The sequence below is a fragment of the Taudactylus pleione genome, unplaced genomic scaffold, assembly GCF_031769625.1.
Source record: "Taudactylus pleione unplaced genomic scaffold, aTauple2 ptg000054l, whole genome shotgun sequence".
NCBI lineage: Eukaryota > Metazoa > Chordata > Amphibia > Anura > Myobatrachidae > Taudactylus > Taudactylus pleione.
Genome location: NW_028284456.1, coordinates 4,925,078 through 4,943,702, shown reverse-complemented (window position 1 = coordinate 4,943,702; position 18,625 = coordinate 4,925,078). Strand labels below are relative to the sequence as shown.

General features: G+C 41.6%; 1 protein-coding gene across 1 annotated transcript in view; it reads right to left on the bottom strand.

The window, feature by feature from the left end:
- ITGA9 (integrin subunit alpha 9) overlaps positions 1–18,625 on the bottom strand; it is a 512,195-nt gene that overhangs the window by 131,870 nt on the left and 361,700 nt on the right. Inside the window, exons 17-18 of the mRNA XM_088464409.1 lie at positions 13,205–13,281; positions 2,138–2,288 (exon numbers count right to left, since the gene is read on the bottom strand). Coding sequence (XP_088320535.1) covers positions 2,138–2,288; positions 13,205–13,281 — 228 coding nt within the window. The remainder of the gene's footprint in view (positions 1–2,137; positions 2,289–13,204; positions 13,282–18,625) is intronic.

The following is an 18,625-nucleotide window of genomic DNA, read 5'->3' as shown; positions in this document are numbered from 1 at the left end:
ATGTGATATCGTCTGGTCAGCCGTGCTGCACTGACAACTGGATGTTATCGCATGTGGCGCCATTGTAGGTAATGAAGGACAGAAAGAAGGAGCGTTCAGTCCTTCAGTACATTGCTCAATGTGTACCTGCGGTACACTCGTATGTTGACCCGTCGGGCCGACATATTGTCCGGGTACATATCTGCAAGTGTGTACCCAGCTTTAAGATAGCCTGCACACTCTGCCACAGTTGGTATTACTCGCAGTCGGATAACAATACAAAATTCCAAAGCATGTCTTTGTCTCCTAAATCAAAATGATCAACTCAGCCTGAGCAAATTAGTTTCCACAAAGTAAGGACATTCTTAGTGCCCATCTATTAATTTTGTAAATGTAAATGTTATAATGGTGGTGGCATCTGCAAACTTCTTTGGCCTGTAATGTTGAACATCTGGCACCCAAAGAGAAAAACTTTGCCTACACCTGTACTAGAGGATACATTCTCATTAACTAAACAGAAAAAACTAAACAGCAAACTCTTTAGGCTGTATGAGCCCTTTATGAAGAAAATATCTCTTAATGATGCTGGAAAATGATAATTAAAGAAGAATAAAAAAACAGTCAAAATTGTAGATCTTTCTCCTTTCTTAATGCTAATTACAAATGCAGCAATGCCCCATCTCTTATGTAAGTGATAATCCTACTGGCAATTACTTTAATACTATGTACAGATCTCTAAATACTTAATAGGTAAGAAGTTATACTCGTCATAGAGTCCCAGAAGCTTGAAATTATATTCTCTTCAGTTGTATGATAAATAAACAAAATAATACAATCATATTTTCTATTCCCTTTGTTTAAAATGTGCAATTTACACATGAGTATTATACAGCTAGAAAACACTGAAATGACAAATAAGTAATATATTAAAGTTACAGGCTAATAGTATGTTATTTTCAAATACTGCTGAGATACAGTACCATTCAGGAAAGTTTTTCTTAATGTAGTTATCAGAGGACACCATCTCACTTGCTTGGGAAAAGGGAATATGTTACACTTCCGAATCTAGGCCTTTAACTAATGCAGCAAACTTCTTGATTTAAGTTACAAGATAAATAATCCTTTGGCTGCTACCCTGTACTGGAAAGAATAAGCTATTGAGGGGCTGCAATAACTGGCTGCCGTTCAATGGTCTATGAAGGCAAAGAAATAAAGCAATGATGAATATTGAGCCTATGTCTTTAATTTCAGTTGGAATCAATGTAGAGTATATATTTCCACCAGTGCAAGTACAGCCGTAACAAACCATGACTATGTGTATGTACTGTATGTATATATAAAGTACAACACATGAAAATACATTGAATGCACCAGTAAAACATGTCTAAAGAGCGCATTAGTTTTCATATGATTTCAGCATTTTCCCAAAGGATATATGCTAACATGCTCGTGAAGTGCCCCTTCATATTTACATTTAACTGATTGTATTCTTGAAAACTCTGGGCCTGATTCAGCAGGGGACGTCACACCTCCTGTATGCATTACTGATCCGAGCTGCGTCCTTGGATACATCGGATAGTCTGCGTGTCCAACGGCCGGCTAAGTGACCATGGGGTCATGCCAGCCGGCCACGGCAGATGTACAAAAGAGGCCCGGAAATATCCGTCAGATCCTGGCCTTGCCACTCCCCCCCAATGGCGGGGGCACGCCTCTATTTTGGAAAACAGAGGCCATCGTCGCCCCCCTCTCCGTCATGAAACAGCGGGCAGACTGTCAATCACTGACACTCCGTGCGACATCGCAGACCTGTACTGCACACTGAGTGGGTCTGGTGCATGTGCAGATTCCCGACCGTCAGGAAGCTGCGAGATTTCTTCTCCTGCATCCTCTGCTGAATCAGGCCCTCTAGTCCTAATACACTCTGTATGCCCATCTGCAGGGAAATGTGCCAGAGAGCCCTTATTTCCTCATTAGTGGGTGTCCAATATAAAAAAGTCAAAATAATATTAATACCCTTATTATTTGAGTAATATCATTATTTTTTTAATTAAACGTCAGTTAACAACAGAATGTAATTAATTCCCAACATCTGGTATTCCCATTAGAATTGCAGCCTTTGTACTGTAGCTTAAAAAACAGGTGTATTCCTAGCTCTTACCTCTTGCCACATTTTAATAAAGTACAGCTCCTTTGAAAAGTTGAAGAACACATTTGTGTCAAAAGCATCATCGCCTCTATTGGAGATAGAGATGTTCAGTGAAATGTTCTTTACAGCTCCCAATGCCAGATATTCTGTTTTGGCGTCAAAGCTGCAAATTACAAGTAGGAGAAACCGGTTACTGTCCTGGTATAGTCCAGTCAGTCAAATGCTATATATCTGACAATGCATGCCTTATTTACTGCTATGAATGTTATTTACTATTGTTACTTAAAGAATGAGGAATATCACATTCATGTATATCACAGGCTGTGTATTACTGAGATTGAATAATATACATTACAAGTAAATTCTGCTTCCCTTACAGAGCACAAATGAATGTCTGGTTTGGACAGAAAAATGTAATGTCCCTATCTCACAGTTAGAGAGTGCAATACTGTATATTACTATTTATGTAAATGCCTGGCCCTACTTGTCTGTAACTTATAACAAGGAGTGCTCACAGTGCAACTATATGATGATTTAAAAAACTCTCTTTACAAAAGCCTGCATGATGTAAAATTGTACTGAAAGGGTGTATACATAGTGTCAGAGTTGGTTTATGGCATGGTACAAGGGAGTAACTATATCCGATAAAGCATTTATGATGGCTATGGGGACCAGCTGCAGAGCGCGCCAGTGTGCGATTTGGTAGCATACAAGCATAACAGGATTTGTATATAGTTCTGGCAGCTGTGTCAGATTGGTGAGACTGTAATTACTGTAGTATGTAGAAGTGTTGGGTATTTCGTCATGCAGCCGGTTTTGGTTGATGGATATGTTTTTAAGCAGTGTGTAAAGCTGAGAAGGTGGTCTCAGTAGTTTCTAGTTATGTTAATAATAATAAGGTGAATTTCTGTAATTCTATCAGGAAATGACTAATGTATTATGATTAGCTGCTAGTAAAACTAAAGTTCTAGCCATGACCTTACACCTTCACATATCACTTGCCTTTCTTTTTCTATTTTTTATTTATTTTTTTAACATGGCCTAAAGTGATTCTTTTTTTTTTTATACTATTTATATGAATTTTTCAATGGTTTCTTTAGCTTGTAATTCAATTGCAGCCATCAATTAGTTTATTATCATGGTGCTTTGATGTTTATAAGTGCTTCATGTTTGTATTATTTTAAAACTATTTATGTGACATAAATTTTATGTCTTCATATTTTTTTAATTCATCTGCTTCACATAAGATATTGATTCTAATATTTGATAGAGCAGAGAAATTATTGCCATTGTCTTGGTTCCTGCAAGGCAAGATTGTGTGATTATTGTAGCAATGCTTATGATATTGTACTGTAGTGCCCCTGGCACTTCCTTCTTGTGCAGCCAGACCTTGGAGGATCAGCACATTCTGAGGCCCATTCAGAGTTGCACACAAGTCTAACCCTATACTTACCTACTTTCCTGGAAGTTGCAGGAGGCTCCCGGATTTTCGGGGAGCCCCCCTCACTCCCGGAAGAGAATCCGGATCTCCGCATCCCGCCCACATCCTAGTAAAGTGGGCAGGATGGCGAGATGATTACCGGGAATCTCGCCTCTGTATGGAGGGGGTGGGATAAACAATGGGAAAACTCGTCATCTAGCCCAACCCCCTCCTCACGCGCTCCCGCGATTTGCTGTGCCGGGGACGGGGCCTAATGACATGGAACCCTGGCCCCGCCCCCAAGTGGCCAGCTGTGTCTGCTCTCGGGGCATCTCCCGGGAAGCAGATGATAAATGTCGGTAAGTAGCTATACCTGGTGCAAGAGATCTGACATCAGCTGGATATCTGCATATGCGTCATTCAGCATAGCCTGCAATTACATCTAGAAATAACACGTCCTGGCTCAACTTAGCCTACATGCCAATGCCCTGTTACTGCCCACTTAACAACAAATTGAACTGTTACCAATATTGCTATTTTGCTATGTAGCCAGGATACTAAAATAGGCGTCACTGGAGGATAATGTGCATAGCTGAAGGTACAAAGCAAGTGTGTGAGGAGAGGAAAGAGGAGAAGAGTTACGCAATGATGGAGAAAGTGTAAATGATTATTTGTTTTACATAAAGAATATTCAACGATAAAGCAAAACTTTGGGCTAGTGGACCATGAAATGCTTCTCTGGGCCTGCTACTATTTAAGCAGGCTGTTCAAACGGGATGCCGGCATCCCGTACCCTACCCATTCAAACATTGGCATAATTGTGCACCAGGTATATAGTGCACCATTTTATTGCTTCATAAATTACCAACATGTTTTTTTTCTTTAGCTTTCTTTTGTTCTCTCATTTTGGGGTAAAAAAAATATGTTGACTTTGATACTAAGTATAACTGCTCTTGTAGTGTGCCAGGTGTCAGCCCCACACTGGTATTGGAACAACATAAAGGAAAACATTGGAGAATAAAAGTAATTTGTATCCATGAAACTTCAGTGATATTTATCAGTATGAGATTGTAATATATCACAGACACTCACAGAACCACGCATGGGAATACACTGTAAGGTAAACTATCAACTATAGATAAAAAGATAAGGGGAGGTCATTTTACAGCATGATAAAACTCAGCTATGGCCAAACATTCAAATCCTATATGAGGACACATGGAAGCAATCACTCATCCATATAAAAAGAGAGAAAGAACACTGCTGGGGAGCATGCTGATATTCCTTTCCATTTTCAGGACTAACATTAAGAAAGATTGAAGAGAAGAAGAGTATAGCTGTCATGTATAGTTCATGCTGTAAATATATAACATGCCATCCAGCTCTAGCATCTGCTATACATCTTTCATGATAACTGCTATGTAATAAAATGGTCTCTGACCAATTAAAAAACATCCTTCTAAAAATGGATTTTATTGCACACACATCCTATATAATACAATGCACATACACTTATGTCATACTTGCTGTGAAATTCCCAAATTTCATGGAACTGTCCAATAATCCCTAGAGAGTAGACTAGTCTCCCAGGTCCTCTCACTTCCCAGGTGAAGTGTGAAGTACTTGATCCGGGGTGAAGATCGTCATTGTGGCCCCACCCTCAGCTGATTCCGCAGTTTGCGGCTTTGAGCAGCAAGGGTGGTGCTGTGGTGATGCAATCAACCACATTGTCACGGCCAGGGTTTCTCGGCATGGTACTCACCGGGTATTACCTGTGAGGTCGTTATGGTGGGGGGTCTCTGGCAGCGGTGCTGGTGTTTGGCGAGGGGCATTGGCTGAGCGCGGTTCTGTGCGGGCACATTGTCTCTAGACCTGGTGAGGTCTGGCGGTGTTTCCGTTCCATTGGCATGGGCGCCGCCATCTTGCCTGCGGCCATGTGATTCTGGCTGTCCAGTCCTGGTAGGTCATGTGCTCATACCAGCCAGTCACAGCGCGGCACTGAGTATTTAGGAAGGTCCAGAGCCTTCCTTCCTTGCCAGTGCAACGTGTTTCTCAGCTGCGGCTGAGAGAGAGTACCTGTGCCTTCCTGCCTGCTTGTATACGCTTCTAGCCTGAACCTTGCCTGCTCCAACCTGCTTGATTACCCTGCACTCTCCATATACCTTCTGCCTGAGTACCTGAACCTGCTGTTTCCCTGCACCTTGCTTCATTTCACTCCCAGCTGGACTTCACTACTTCTGCCTGCATCAGTTACAGCTCACCAAACCTGCATTCAGTTACAGCTCATTAAACCTGCATTCAGTTACAGCTTATCATACCTGCATTATGTTTCCAGCTCACCATACTTATTTACTTGACTGTTCCTGCCTGTCACTATCTTAATATTTCCCCATTAACCCCACTACAGTTATCAAGTGCACTTTAGTGCTATACCTGGACATTTCATTTGCCATTCCCATGTCTTCTAAGTCACTTATTAAAAACTCCACTTTTTCATTTAAGTCTGCTTCTGTGTCTGCTCCTATCACCATCCCGGATCCACAACAAATTCAGAACCTCACACACAATGCATCTGCCCTCTAGAGGGCATATGCAATATATCTCGACAAGTTATGACTTATTTGTAAGTTAATAGCTTGCAATTGGCCACAAAATTGACACGAAAATGTGTCAGGACATGCTGTATATATAGAATATAGCATTACGTGTACTAAAAATCCTATAGTGATCTGCTGCTGTATTAGTGTGTGTATCATGGTGTTTTAGAAACAGTAGATCTATAAAATTAGATGTATGTAGAATTATTATTATAGACTGAAGTGCCAAAAGTCGTGGGATAGTAGTATATAAAGGTAATGGTAGGTGGCGTCACCATGCTGTGACATATTGGAAATGCCCAGACCGGCATCAGTTGTAATCTGACATCTGGTGAGTCAGTTTGAACACCGGCTAGGCTTCTCATGGCAAGGCGATGCAAATTATTGGAGTTCGAACGGGGCATGATAGTGGTTGCCTGACGAATGGGACATTCCATTTCCGAAGTTCTGCGGACATTCCTTGATCTACTGTGTCATGTGTGTAATGGGAATACTCCATGGAAGGCATTACCACCCACAGTGGACAGCGCAGTGGCTGACCATGGATGCTTAATGACTGTGTCCAGCAGCATCTGGCCAAAATTGTCCATAGTAATAGACAAGCGACACTGGCTCAAATCACATCCACATTCAATGCATGTGGAACCCGACACATATCCAGCAGGTCAGTGCAGCGTTCTTTAGCTTCCATGGGATATGGGAGCAGAAGACCCACCAGAGTGCCCCACACTACGACGCTGGACACAGTGCCTCACCTGGGCTTGTGACGTCACTAATTGGACCCTGGTTGGACTGGTAACATGTGGCGTGGTCTGTTGAGTCACGGCTCCAGTTATTTTGGACTGATGGTAGGGTTTGGGTGTGGAGCAGACCCCATGAGGCTATGGACCCCAGCTGTCAACAAGGCACCGTGCAGGCTGGTGGTGGTTCCATAATGTTGTGGGGTGTGTTCATGTGGCATGGGTAGGGTCCGCTAGTTCGTATGAACACGTAATTCATCGATAACCGATAAGTTATCTGCTTGATGACCATTTGCAGCCCTTCATGTACTCCCACAACAATTAAATATTCCAGCGGGATAATGGACTGCATCATCGGGCCCAAATTGTCCATAACTGGTTCAAGGAGCATTCTGGAGGGTATGCAGTCGTGAAGCCGGCGGACGTAAGCCCGACAGCTGGCTTCCCGACTGCTTTATCCCGGTGAGGGTTAAATGACAGGCGTCTAATTCTAGACGCCTGTCATTTTACCGATGATGGGAGACCGGAGACCGGCAACCCGATCGAACTTATGCCGGGCGCCGCTGCAGACAGCTGCAGGGGGGGGAGGGTTAGGTTTAGGGTTCCTGGGGGGGACTTACGGTTAGGCATCCCCCTGGGAGGTTAGGGTTAGGCTAGGGGGAGGGAGGATTAGGGTTAGGCACCCGCCCGGGGGACTTAGGTTTAGGCGGCGGGGAAGGGGGGGGTTAGGTTTAGGCACTTAGAGGGGAGATTAGGGTTAGGCACTGGGGGAAGGTTAGAGTTAGGCATCCCTAAGGAGGGTTAGGGGGGTTAGGTTAGTTGATACTTACCTAGGGACGATCAGGATTTTCAGCCGTGTCGGCCTGGCGCTGTCGGGATTTGAACCGACAGCGGTCCAATAGAAGCTCAGTGAATCTGTCTACAGGAGATGTAGTCATTATGTAAAAAAAATCACCATGTCGACAATAAAAACGTTGATGGTTAAAACAAGTCGGCACCTGCAAAATGTCAGCACATTCAAAATAATGACACTTCAACTGTCAACACATTTAAAATGTTGACATAAGAAATGTCGAAACGTAAAATTAGTACATAACAAATCTTAGGGTTATGGTTTAGGCATACTAGGGTTAGTATATAAGATTAGGGAATAGGCATACTAGGGTTAGTGTATAAGGTTAGGGTTTAGGCATACTAGGGTTAGTGTATAAGGTTAGGGTTTAGACTTAAAATTGGGTATGGGCATGTTGCAGAATCTGATGACCATTAAAGAGGCATGTGTGGTGATTTGATAGCATGTGGGGAGGTTGAGAAGCCCTGAAAGGGCATGTGTGGTGGTCTATACAAGCTTTCATATATTTTGGTAATGGAGATGGTCTGGCTCCTAAACTTTTAAGATGGCTCCTAGATTTTACAAAAATTTGTTGAGCCCTGGTGTATAAGGTTAGGGTTTAGGCATACTAGGGTTAGTGTATAAGGTTAGTGTTTAGGCTTAAAATTGGGTTTCGACATTTTGTTCCCGTCTTCAGTGACTGTTATACTCCTTCTGCTTTATGCACATGTCCACATTTATAGACTGACAATTAAATAAATCTGGCCAAGTTTTGACTATGGCAATAAAAATTATGTGCGGCAACAAAATGGTGTTTTTCTGCATGGTCACTACCCCTGCCCAGCCCAGTTCCAATTCCATTAATGTTGAGTTATGTTTAATAATGTCTTTATATCATTTTAGAGACTCATGCTGGTTGGACATTTGTTTTGGGGAGACCTTCCTGGAAGTGTGAATTCACATTTCTATACTTCGTTAACATACCTCTCAACATTTAGAAACATAAAATCAGGACAAAGTAAGGCCACCCAAACCCCATACTAACTATTCAGAATGCCCTATACTGGGTGAAACTCTGTCCCTTTCAATGTTCACAAATGAGGGCCGTTGTGTCAAAATCAGGACAATTGGGCAAGCATCCCTAATACACACAGGCACTCCCACAACAAATTATACGTTTTGTTAAAACTGAGCCCGTGATCTAGTGAAAGGAACAGAAATAGAACTGGGGGAATTATTTTGCACATGGAAACCTACAGTCAATATGAACTTGATTTCCCACTTCCTGGAATACCTTATGACAACAAATAATTCTTATTTATCCTGAGAAAAACAAATACTATTTGTCTTTTCGGTTTGCTGTTCTGACTTTTACCCACTACCTTATAACATTTCAGTTATTTAGTTATGTACATATGCTATTTCATATAGTTCATATACGGAACATATTTAACTGACTTTTTTTTCGTTTAGGGCTTAATGTATCAACGAGTCTGTTAATATTCTGTGAAGTATTGCTGCCTACTCTCTCTGAGCTTACATTAATATGTCTTTATTCACAAAAACAATTAAACACTTCAAATAGTGTTGATATTCACTTGGGGGATGATAAGCTTCAATCAATGACTCTTATATTTGTCTACTTCATCAAAATTAAAATCAGCTTCCTATGCAGCACACAGTACCACATCGTCATGTATAAATGATGTTCCTTTGTAATAGAGCTTGATGCAAAATTCTTTTAATGCACTGATTTATTTATTTATTTTGATAAAGCAATCTGCTTTGTAATGACAATCTTAATGTTAAATAGTACTTTAACATAATAGCAAGACAATTAGTACATCAGAGCCAAAGTACATCATATAGTAAATATATTAAACATGATGGGGCTCATTTGGAGTTGGACACAAGTCCCTTTTTTAAAGTGTAAAATACAGGGCGTTCTATATCTCATTCATGTTATAGATGTGGAGAGAGTTATGCAGACCTATACCATTGTATCTGGTCGTGTTAGGAGATTCTGGCTTAAGAATTGTGCAGAGGCCTCTCTACTTAATTATGTTACTTTCACGGCGGAGTGGGCAATATTTGGCCTTGTTTCTGCTAACATGAGGGCTAATAAGGGGGGTAAATGTTTACTTTTAGCAGTTAGTGCAGCAGCCCGAAAAACTATATTACATGAGTGGATATCATCAATTTCTCCATCATTCTCATTATTTAAGTCCAAATAGTTTCATCTCTTCCGTATGGATTGGATTGAGGTAGCACTAGATAAGGAATCCAAAGCAGATATTTTTTTATCATGTGGGAGAGCTGTATATCTACTCTGTCTCTGGATATGAGGCGTCAAATACATGGTTGTCGTAAAAACACAGCTTGGTATTACTATGTATCCTGGATAATGATTCCCCTATAGAAATTGCTCCTACCAATGCTTGACACGCCGGGTAGGATGAGTGGTGCTCGGGGGCTGTGGTGCCTCTGGGAAAGGGGGGGTTTGGGGGAGAGTCATTATAATTTTCTCTTTTCTTCTTTTCTTTTCCTTATTTTCTACGAGCTATTATAAGCGCTGTTATACAATGTCTGGGAAATTGCTATTTTTCAAATATGGAAGAACAATTTATGATTTTTATTATCCTTGAAAAATTGTCCAAGGCACCATTTGTCAAAATTGTATTGTCCAGCTAATTTCCTTTTAATACTCTGTTAAGGATAGTCTTATTTGTAACAAAGATTACTATTGTGTTTATTCAATAAAAAACTACTCAAAAAAAAAAGTGTAAAATGAGCAAAAAATGTGTATCCTTGTGTCCACATTACTTTTTGGCATATCGCTGTTTTGTGACCCCTTCTATTTGGAGAGCAAAATGGGGATAGGAAAGGGATGTCAACATAGCCATGTACAGTAAAGATGTGTTCACGTAATTGCTATCTACTTAGACGTGGACTTTATCGCTACCCGTTGGGCATTGTTTAAGAACACTTCATAATAAGCAAAATAAACGAACAAAACAATGGCCCCCTCTCCTCCTGCAGAAAGAGTGACATCACACCAAGTTTAGAAATTCTACTGAATACCACCTCAGTTTAGCTGCTGCATATCAAGCGCATATCAGAACCGTACACAAACACGTTCTTTTACATGCAACTTGTACTTGAGTTCTTGATGAAATCACAACACTAGTGACTAATTGGCATTAACAAATACACTGCTGTCTAAGACTTATAAATATAATTTGTTATTTCAATTGTAAAATGTAATAAGTGATGTTCACATAAAAATAGTATATAGTACTTAATGGTGTACATTCTTTGTGTTTTTATATTGTTTATACTCCTTTTTCCCTATTGTTTGCAGTCTTTCCACCTGTTTTGTTTGCTTTTTGTAGGCATGATATTTTAACTGTTAGCTAGGGCTTTGCTGGACTGGCAAAAAAACACCAATAAGCATTCCAGCATGCAGTACTATAGGGGGCACAGCACTTACAATCACAAGAGGTTGCATATAGGGAAATTGGGATCATGAAAACACAGGACCTCATTCAGAGGCGGTCGTTAGTTGCAAACGGTTGCACTGAATCAGGGCGGCAGCTTGCATCCTGAAGGACCATCTCCTTATCGTTCGCTAGGCTGTGGGTTAACACCCACAGCTCTAGCCACCGACATGGGTGATGGTCGCGATGGTCTAAGGTTGGGTCTGGGCACTCGTAAGCCCCAGGGAGCTTCCTGTTCTAATCGAGCAGGAAGCTCCCCACTGACATCAGCAATGATGTCAGTGGGGCCGCCTCCAAGCGGCAAGCGTTCCGGCGGGAATGCCTCCGTTTGGGCAGGCACGCCCCCTGGCCGCCTCCCAAACGGGGCGAGCTGTCACTCACCATCGACAGCTTGCCCTGTCTGCTGCGAGACCCCTAGCAACGGAGCGTCTGTCGCTAGCTGGGTCTCACGCATGCGCACGACGGAGCCGGCTCCATCGTGTTCATGCCCAGTGGGGCAACATCGAGTCGGTTGCGAGCGCTCAGCGCTTGCAACCGACTCTGAATGACCCCCTCAGTGTGTATGGCTAATTCTACTTTTCTCATTGTGTGCAGAGTTCAGCAGCTTGTCATCCATTTCCGGGTACATTGACACTTCAACTGCAAACCAAAAATTCAAAGGAGTCTAGAGCCGCTTTCTGCAGATACATTACCTCCATGTGCTACAAGTTGCAGCTGTGACACTGTAACGTAGCATTTAGCATGCAGATACACCTGCAGTCACACACAGAATATGCCGTATATCATTTTAATCAGCAGAAGCTGCTTGTGTGTCCAATACGTATCGTTTTGTGAATAAGACGCATTTGAAGGTAAAAAGACACACGAAAAGACACTCTGCGCTTCCGAGTCAAGTCACAGCAAGGCGTGACTAGAAGGGCTGTTTACACGCAAAGAAGTAACATGAATGTGGACACAACTGTATCACTCCTTCCTTGCTTTATTTGGGCAGTTCTGCAGGAATTTATATTTCCACAATAAGCTTACAAACTGGACAAAAAAATTGCCACATCCTCTTTAAAGCAGTGATATGCCAATGACTATGGGCCTGATTCAGAGCCGTTCGCTATTTGTGGTCGTTCGTTCAAAAACAAGGGGTGGCTATTCAAATGATCCGTTCGCAAATTGCAGTCTGTTCCCACCTCTAAGTCTGAACGAGCGAGCAAAACATACGCTCGTTTTTTTGATAAAAACGCCCCCTGGCCGCACGCACCATACGTCATGTCCGCTATTTATTAGATTAATCGAGTACATCGTACAGCGTATGAACTGCTCGCTATTCTTGTGGTTGGTGTTTTCAACCGCTATTTTGCGAGCAGTTCTGAGTTAAAAAAAACCAAGTGACGTGGTCAATGACGCTGCTGTATTAATTATGCACTCCCTTAAAACGCCCGTTTTGACCTTTAAGCACGCCTGCGATCGGATCTCCACTCCCCGTTTTCAAGCACCTTCCCCTGTTACCACCCACATACGCCTCATTCTGTCACTCAAAATAGCAGGCCCTCGCTATATTGCGTACCAACGGTTTTCGGCCGCACTGACTGGTTCGCGCATGCGTACTAAAAACCGTACGCATGCGCAGATGTGCGAACATCGCTCGGAACGAGCGTACTGCCGCTAGCGAGTGGCTCTGAATGAGGGCCTATGTCTCTTCTTGGCATGACCTTTGCTAACAAACTTTCACATAATGGTTGAGATTTTCTCCATTTGTTTGGTGCACTTTCCCTGGCTCTCTGCCTTTTGCTCTATCTTTCCACTGGTATGACATGAGACTGACCAGCACCTAAGAATTGTGCAAGGGAGGAAAGGGAGCAGTTTCATCAAAGGCAATTTAGCAGATGTTGTCTACACTCGTCTTTATAATACTGCACTTTGAGAACCTTTCTGAGTCTCTTATTAAGCCATTCTGACACTCTGTGTTATTCTCTTTGTCAGAAAATAAGTACAAACTCACCTTGATAGCAGCAGTTTTCCCTTTAGATGTAAATCTGCAGGACAATCTTCAGAGCGACAATTCCTTTCAAAGTAAGTCTGAAAACGTATAAAAATTGAATTATTTTTAATTTATATCATCAACAACATTAGTGTTCTTGTTATGACAAGTTTGCTGAAGTGTAATGAGCAGATTTAGTCACATTGTGTGGAAAGCAAGGATCCCAGAAGCCAGGTAGTTGATGGACCTGAGAAGCTATTGCGAGTGTTTAACTTTTCTCGATAATTCCTTCACATCAACAGAGCCATCAAAATAGGCTGATTCTGAGTAGGACGCATCTGCAATGTATGATGGATACCAGGCTAAAAAATTAATATAGAAATGGATTTCCCTCCCTAATAATCAAAAAATGTGTGCTCCTTTTCCAATCAATAAATGTGTGCCCTCTTTCCAGTCAATAAATGTGTACCCTCTTCCTAGTCAATAAATGTGTGCACCTTTTCCAATCAATAAATGTGTGCCCTCTTCCTAGTCAATAAATGTGTGCCCTCTTCCTAGTCAATAAATGTGTGCCCCTTTTCCAATCAATAAATGTGTGCCCTCTTCCTAGTCAATAAATGTGTGCCCCTTTTCCAATCAATAAATGTGTGCCCTCTTCCTAGTCAATAAATGTGTGCCCTCTTCCTAGTCAATAAATGTGTCCCCTCTTCCTAGTCAATAAATGTGTGCACCCTTCCTAGTCAATAAATGTATGCACCATTCCTAGTCAATAAATGTGTCCCCTCTTCCTAGTCAATAAATGTGTCCCCTCTTTCTAGTCAATAAATGTGTGCACCTTTTCCAATCAATAAATGTGTGTCCTCTCTCCAGTCAATAAATGTCTACCCTCTTCCTAGTCAATAAATGTGTGCACCTTTTCCAATGAATAAATGTGTGCCATCTTCCTAGTCAATAAATGTGTGCCCCTTTTCCAATCAATAAATGTGTGGCCTCTTCTTAGTCAATAAATGTGTCCCCTCTTCCTAGCCAATAAATGTGTGCACCTTTTCCAATGAATAAATGTGTGCCCTCTTCCTAGTCAATAAATGTGTGCCCCTTTTCCAATCAATAAATGTGTGGCCTCTTCTTAGTCAATAAATGTGTCCCCTCTTCCTAGCCAATAAATGTGTCCCCTCTTCCTAGTCAATTAATGTGTGTCCTCTTCCTAGTCAATAAATGTGTGCCCTCTTCCTAGTCAATAAATGTGTCCCCTCTTCCTAGTCAATAAATGTGTCCCCTCTTCCTAGCCAATAAATGTGTCCCCTCTTCCTAGTCAATAAATGTGTGCCCTCTTCCTAGTCAATAAATGTGTGCACCCTTCCTAGTCAATAAATGTGTGCCCTCTTCCTAGTCAATAAATGTGTGTCCCCTTTATATAATTAATAAATACAATAGAAGGAGCGTTCTCTCATTTTACAGCATTTTTGCTGATAAATATGGCAGCTTATAAAGTACCCAATATCACAGCGAAATCAGAGCTTGATAAATTCCACCGAAATCGAAGCTTGATAAATGCACATACATCTCTATGCCGATCTGCTTATCTTCACAATTATGCAATCAGACCCTTAATGTACTCAGGATACTTCACTACCTGTCCCACCTCTGCGTATGCACATGGGATGTAAATGTCAGATCATACAAATCTGCATGGGTGTATGCAGTGACCTATTGTGAGTATGTGCAGAACGGGGTTTACTGATTTCAGGAAATGGAGGCTGTCGCTACCCCCTCACGTCCACAAAAGGCAGCAGACTGTCAATCACTGAACACACAGGACCCGTACTACACAGATTCCAGACCATCGGGAATCTGCGTTCAGCAGGTTCTTAGTCTGGCTCTCTTTTGGGGCTCTATTCATCATTTTAATTATCGGGGTTCGAATGGACCCCGATAATTAACATTTGAACTTGCTGCGTGCACCAGAGCAATTCATCATTGATCCAGCGTGGAGACAGCTGATACGAAAATCACCTGTCTCCCCAAATGTATTCACTGCTCCTTTCACAGCAGTGAAACATGTGCGCCTGCGTGACCTTGAGATTGCTAACCTTTTTCTTTTCATTTACAATTGAACTGAACTAATATTAATTTAGTTCTCCATTACATAAGATAAATGTGATAACCTGGACATGCTGCAAAACAAAATTCACATTTTGAAAGAATGTAATATATTTACACATTGAGTTGTTTTCACCCAAAATCATAACAAATTTTATCAGCTTTGATGACAAGTCCCCTTTTAGCTTTCTTGGGTATGTTAGATCAGATTAGTAGTAGTAGTATGTTCTCTCTAGTATCAGAAAGCTGCATTCAAATGTAATCACTTATCCATCTCATCTCTTTGGCAGCAACTTTTGCTGAGTTAAGCTAAATTAGCAGTCTGAAAGAATCTGCTGATTTGCTGCACTGAGACACACAGTTGTCTGGCTGCCAGCTACATCGTACATGAGATTGGCATCTTTCCCTGAATGACGCTCTGCTGCCTGCTGCATACCAAAGCATTTACCTAAAGTTTAAAGAATAAGAGGCAATCTACCCCCAACTGTCTTAGCTACTATATATGCCCTAACTGATGGTAAGATAATATGCAAATTGTTATTATAGACTATAAGATCTATGACTTGACTTTTATTCAAGCAATTAAGTAGCTGCTTGTGTTCAGGGACCTGCAGAGTTTCCCATGGCCCTTGAAATGTCCCTGGGCCCATGAATCCCCACTGAAATGAAGTGATAAAGCACTGTGCCACTTACACCTGGATGCAATGGTAAAGTGCATGCAAACAGTTCCAGGACATATCAAAGGCCACATGTGGAAGGAATATCAAACTTGTGTGAAGGAACAGTTAAGGACCAAATAATTAACGTGTAAGGTATAAAAATATCAGTAAATACCAAAATAAGAAATCTAACTGTACTGCATTTTTATATTCCTGAGTCAAACTATACATATACATGACCACAGCTACCTATACAGCTCTATAAGAGCATAAGATCTCCATAGCATATAGAATTTCATTCCACCTGAGTCACCATATGAGTTAAGGAACCTTGCGATACAGCCTCGCCAATTTCAGTTTGTGAGTATACACAGCCCTCAACGACGCCAGGTCCAGTGCAATTTGGTTTGCGCCTAGCATTTTTAGTCGTTTGAATGTGCATTTTAAGGTCGGTGCACATCGGACGATGTCTAGTGTGTACCGACCTCGTAAGTGACGGGACCCGGCGGGGTGCCGGCATCGGCAAGTGTCAGAGCTAATTATTGCACTTATATTGTATATATTGCTCCTTGTGAGCTTATTTTATATTTGTCTAAATAAATGTTTTACTTTATTGCTTGCTGACATCTGTTCTTTCAGCACATTATTTATATTGCTCCAGAGAGAGCCGATTATATATATTAGATTATAATTGTTTATTGTCTATAAATCAGGATACTCTCAGCGCCTAGATTCACCACAAATGTATTTACCTTACATTGTTTATTGGGAAAGGATACCCATAGTGGCAAACTGAGGCTGCATAAGGAGAGAGTGTGCTCTAGTAGTTTGCCAACCTATCTCTTAATGTCTGTAGTTGCAACCCACTATAGCAATCTTTTTTTTTAATGTAAATAAAGTGCTCTCGGCAGCCTGCTCTCCCCTAACCCCTCCCCCAAATATATCAAAGGAGCGGCGGTCGTGGACGGTCAGGGGCTGTGCTTTATAGTAACAGGCTGCACGGCCCATGCACCGCATGGAGGAGGTGGTGTAATGTGGAGTCTTTAAGTTAAAACACAGCACATTACACCTCCTCCGTGCGGTGCAGGGGCAGTACAGCCTATTACTATAAAAGCACAGCCCCTTACCGTCCGCACCCACTGCTCAGGTAAGAGAGAGGGAGGGACAAGGGAAAGGGCAAGGGAGGGAGGAGGGGAAGGGGCGGTCAGCGGAACAATTTTCTGTTGCCCCCCAACATAAAATCGTTCCGACACCATCTATTCCAACAGTACAGTATGTTCAGTCCTGCACACTGCTCTGCTTTTTTATTGTTTCATTTTGTTATTTTCTGTTTTATTTTTAATTTTGCTATTTTCTCTTAAGAAATCTTCATTTTCTGTAATATATTCTCTATATTAAATGTACATTATGTGCAAGATCATTCTAACTATTTAGAAATAGATTTATTGCAATGTGTCCAGAAATACTGTTTATGTCCTGAATATGAAGGTTTATGATATAATGTGAGCTAAGTTTTTACTTCTATTAGTATATGAATGACTAATAGAGGGACACTGCAAATGCCGGGTCACCTCAGACTGCCCACTGCTCCACCCCATCCTGCCTCCTGCTGTTCTGCCCCCTCTGTCCACTTCACACTGCCCCTGTTGTTCCTCTCTTCCTGCTGCTCCACCCTATCCTGCCACTCACTTCCACGCCCCCCTCTTACAGCAGCTCCACCCCATCCCAACCCCTGCTCTGTCCAACACCACCCTTTCTCTGCTCTGCTCTCTGCCTGCTGCTGTCCCACTACATCCCACTTGCCCTGTCTGCCCCCCTCCTTCAGCTGCATATTTGCCCAATCCCGGTAGGTCCTCCTACCCTCTGGGTAGAGTTTGTCCCATACTGTAACTCTACACCATAAAGGATTATTATATAGCTGTCCATTATGATTTGTTTTATGATTACAATGGTGTTTAGCCAGAAATTATGAATAACTCATTTTTGTAATTGAACATGTGACCTAGGATCATATACTAATGAAGTAATCGCAACAACTTTGTTTTAGATAAAAATAATTTCAATTAAAATACAACTGTTGTAATGCTAATTACCCACGTTGAACCCAGCACCAACCAATTTTAACTCACCCAATATCCGACGGGCCCCAGCTATGTAATATTTCTTTTGAAGCTATATTAAAATAAAGTAAACAGGAGTTCAGGAAATAAGTGCCTTTTTTAATTGAGAGACTCTAGGAACAATGATCTATCTGTCCAAGAGTTTCATTCTGATACTGCAGACCAGAATTAACGGGAGTAACTTGAACTTTGTGGTATGGCAACATTTTAGAAGAGGGCCTAGAAGAGGGGGAGCGGAGCCCAGAGAAATTCCGTGGTTCTAGGGATTGTAAAATACACTCTGCATGTTTATACTCCTATACCTTAGTCTTCCACCACAAATTGTTGTACTTATTATTAAGGGCCCCATTTATCAACGAGTTTTATCATAAGCAACAAGTTTTATCATATGTAACGAATTGTATCATATGCAACGAGTTTTATAAAACGCAACGAGTTTGATCATACGCAACGAGTTTGATCATATGTAACGAGTTTGATCATATGTAACGAGTTTGATCATACGCAACGAGTTTGATCATACGCAATGAGATTTATCATACGCAACGAGTTTTAAAACTAAG